Source organism: Rhagoletis zephyria, unplaced genomic scaffold (assembly GCF_001687245.7).
Source record: "Rhagoletis zephyria isolate East Lansing unplaced genomic scaffold, Rhagoletis_zephyria_1.1 Rzeph_scaffold_38569, whole genome shotgun sequence".
NCBI lineage: Eukaryota > Metazoa > Arthropoda > Insecta > Diptera > Tephritidae > Rhagoletis > Rhagoletis zephyria.
In genome coordinates this window covers 49-3,011 of record NW_016195624.1, presented here as the reverse complement: position 1 = coordinate 3,011, position 2,963 = coordinate 49, and the positions used below count along the sequence as shown (strand labels likewise).

The window sequence follows — 2,963 nt, the reverse complement described above, 5'->3', positions numbered from 1 at the left end:
CATAATCTCTCGTAGAGTATCTGTACGAATCTTCAATATGAACGGATTCAATGAAGGCCCTCTACGAATTTCGAATTTACGTTCGTAGCCATTCGGATTCTAAGATAGCACTTTCGTAAATTTCACGAAAATCGAAGCTACGATGAATTCTGTGATAGCCTTGGTTATTTTCGAGGGTTTAAATAATAAAATTTTACAAAAAATGTAAATGAAAATTACTGTGGATGATTGTAAAAATCATTATAAGTGAATTTTCTTAATTGTTGTGTTTTCGCGATTTTTTTATAATGTTTATAGCATGGATAACTAGATATGAAACTCTTTCTCGAGAGAGCGCTGTCAAAGTGTATATTTTTTATAACATTATCCAGTAGAGCCACTGTGACGAAAACATGTATGGGCATTTGTAGATAAAATTATGGAGAAACTTTTCATTAAACACAACGAACAAAGGTTGCAATATTCTTCATATCTATTTTATATTTCACTGTTTATGTTGCCAGGAAAATTGCGTTTAGTTACAAATACTGCTTTTTAGTAATATTAAAGAATGCGGGAAGAAGAAATCGCCTGAATTCGATGTGATGCATTTTCCACACATTTAGTGGTAGCTCGCCACTTCGCGTGTCAGGTGTTTATCTGCCCAGGGATTGGCAGTGCCGCCAAGTACGAAAACGAGTTCCTGGGCGCGCTCTCAGAGCTCTAGTTATCCATGGTTTATAGGTCCAAAACAACAACACCAGGGCAAAAAATGCAACTTAAGAAAATGTGAAGCAAAATCTAAACTCAACAGATTGCTAAGTTTTTGAATGTTCTGCTAATTTTTGGGTGATGGAATACAAACAAAATACGTGCAAAGTACATAAGAAATTACAGTTTGAAGTTTGTGCGAAGTGTGCATAATCAGACCATTAGGATATCCTGATAAATTCTACTTATCTAATATTGTTGTGGTTGCCAGATTTGGGCAGGTTCTGTAACTCACTTCCGAGTGTATTTTAACTAGTCGCTTTGAATTAAAATTAAATGTTGCTGAAATTCGCTTGGAAGTGAATTGCAGAACCTACCTCAATTTCATTTAATTTTCGAAAACTTGGAAGTGAATTGCAGAACCTACCTCAATTTCATTTAATTTTCGAAATACTCGTAAATTGGTTTGTAGACATTTCCAGTTACATCTTGAATTTTGGAAATCACCTGTCGCTCCGTAAGATTTTCATATAAGTGTAAATCTATAAAAGAAAAGCGTTAATAAAAGTTCGAAGATAGAGTAATATTAAAAATCTTCTTACCTCCAACAGTTACGTAGCCAGCCATTTCGCAAAACCCAATATTATAAGTATTTAATTCCTTAATATAGCAAAAATATTTCCGTGTAAACACAAACACTTTTAGAGTTTCATCTTTCAGTGGACTGCGATGACGGGTCATAAATAGATTATGCGGAATATTGTGATCACAAAGCCATATAATGAAATTATAAAGCTCCTGCAATTGCATGGTTAGTTCACTGCCATTCCATTTTTTGAAAAGGAAGCAAATCGCCTCCGTCGGCATATTTTCGCTTAAGCGGAAAATGTTTCCACCTTTCAAGATTTTCATTTCCTTCAAATAAAAAAAAATCATATATTTAAAAGTACATATTATAAACACCTTTTAAGTTTACAGCTTTGTCTATGTATAGATCAGTAGTAATGTACAATAGATGTAAATGCAGATGGTTGACAGATGCCAGTGCTCCGGGACTGTTGTATCCAATACGGAATGACTTTTCCTCATCTCTCAAGCTAAGTAAGAATGTAATACAAAATTTCAATGCCAATGGCGTCAAGCATTGAGGTAGTCCTGCTGCTACATCTGGGCAGATTAGCGTGTGGAACACCGTTAGTGGACTTTTGTTGATTATCAACGAAATTTTAGAGCCTTCATATGGTATGCTGATCAGTAGCTCAAGCGAATTAATCTTTTTGAAATTAAATTGCTCTTCATCAAATACAGGTCTCAGTTTTTCAATGGTTTGAGGTATGCGCCGCAGCCGTGTACGTTCTGGATTATACTGTAATGATATTGAATTGCTATACCGGATTTTAGAAATGCCTTTCAATACTTACTTCTACATAAATACCATTATTTACTCGTAAGAACTTGGATTTTGTTACATTTAAATTATATGCGAAAACATCAGGCGTAATGTGTAATTTTAACCATTTTTGTTTTAAGTCATTTAAATAAAATGTTGCACCATCTGTTGCACTCAGTTTGAAAAACATATCCACCACAATATAACCAGTAAACAACCTTCGGTGAATTTGGCGACTGTCTTCCTCGGGGATGAATATTCTAGGGATGAAATTATTGGTACACACGCCTCCCAAGCACGCAGGGTTGCTTTTCAGAAACAAAAAATAATTAACTCCAAGTTATGTATAGTGTAAAACGAAATTTATTGAATCATTCCACATAAAATGGTATACATAAATGACTCATTTTCTAAACAATTTGGCAATTCTCTAGGGTGGGGTAACAACCCCTAAAAAAGGTGCGGAAAAGTCGGGAGGGGTACCAAACGACGCGCTTCGGCCCCCCTAATAATAAACCGGAGGGGAGGCTAATATTTTTAACCATTTAAAAGTTATGAACAAAAAACTTTGTTAAATTTCGTTGTTTTCTATGAGCAATTACACCAACAAAGATTCACAAAATCACCTGTTCTCACTTTTTAAACACTATAAAAATATATAATTTAACTTATTTATTAAAGAAAGACATATTTTTTATCAACCTAAGATAGATTATTTGGGTGGGGTTTAGTACCGCTCACAACTATTTCGGGCTATTCCGTCCAAATGGGTGGCCCGATCCAAAAAAAAATTTCACACACTTGTAGTCAAGGGTCCACGCAATATTTTAACACTCACTTTTGTAAATTTTGGNGACATATTTTTTATCAACCTAAGATAGAT

The 2,963-nt window shown here is 34.6% G+C and overlaps 1 protein-coding gene across 2 annotated transcripts; it reads right to left on the bottom strand.

Annotated features, from left to right (window-relative positions):
- Positions 1-435: 435 nt before the first annotated feature.
- Positions 436-2,336, bottom strand: LOC108354714 (GDP-D-glucose phosphorylase 1). Of its 2 annotated transcripts, XM_017605890.1 has the most exons (5): positions 2,112-2,336; positions 1,667-2,056; positions 1,293-1,605; positions 1,118-1,232; positions 436-1,067 (listed from the first exon to the last, which is right to left on the bottom strand). In XM_017605890.1, the coding sequence occupies exons 1-4, from the start codon at positions 2,268-2,270 to the stop codon at positions 1,129-1,131; spliced, it is 966 nt and encodes a 321-aa protein (XP_017461379.1). In that variant the 5' UTR covers positions 2,271-2,336; the 3' UTR covers positions 436-1,067; positions 1,118-1,128. The 2 variants fall into 2 exon arrangements, with proteins under 2 accessions (XP_017461379.1, XP_017461378.1); XM_017605889.1 differs by lacking the exon at positions 436-1,067 and having other exon boundaries at positions 1,091-1,232.
- Positions 2,337-2,963: the final 627 nt, after the last annotated feature.

Bases quoted from the DNA above. Each gene is read 5' to 3' on its own strand.
- LOC108354714 (XM_017605890.1), bottom strand. From the start codon at position 2,270: ATGTTTTTCAAACTGAGTGCAACAGATGGTGCAACATTTTATTTAAAT. The intron at 2,057-2,111 runs GTAAGTATTGAA...ATATCATTACAG, and splicing joins ATAATGGTATTTATGTAGAA to TATAATCCAGAACGTACACG. The intron at 1,233-1,292 runs GTAAGAAGATTT...TTTCTTTTATAG, and splicing joins TGGCTACGTAACTGTTGGAG to ATTTACACTTATATGAAAAT.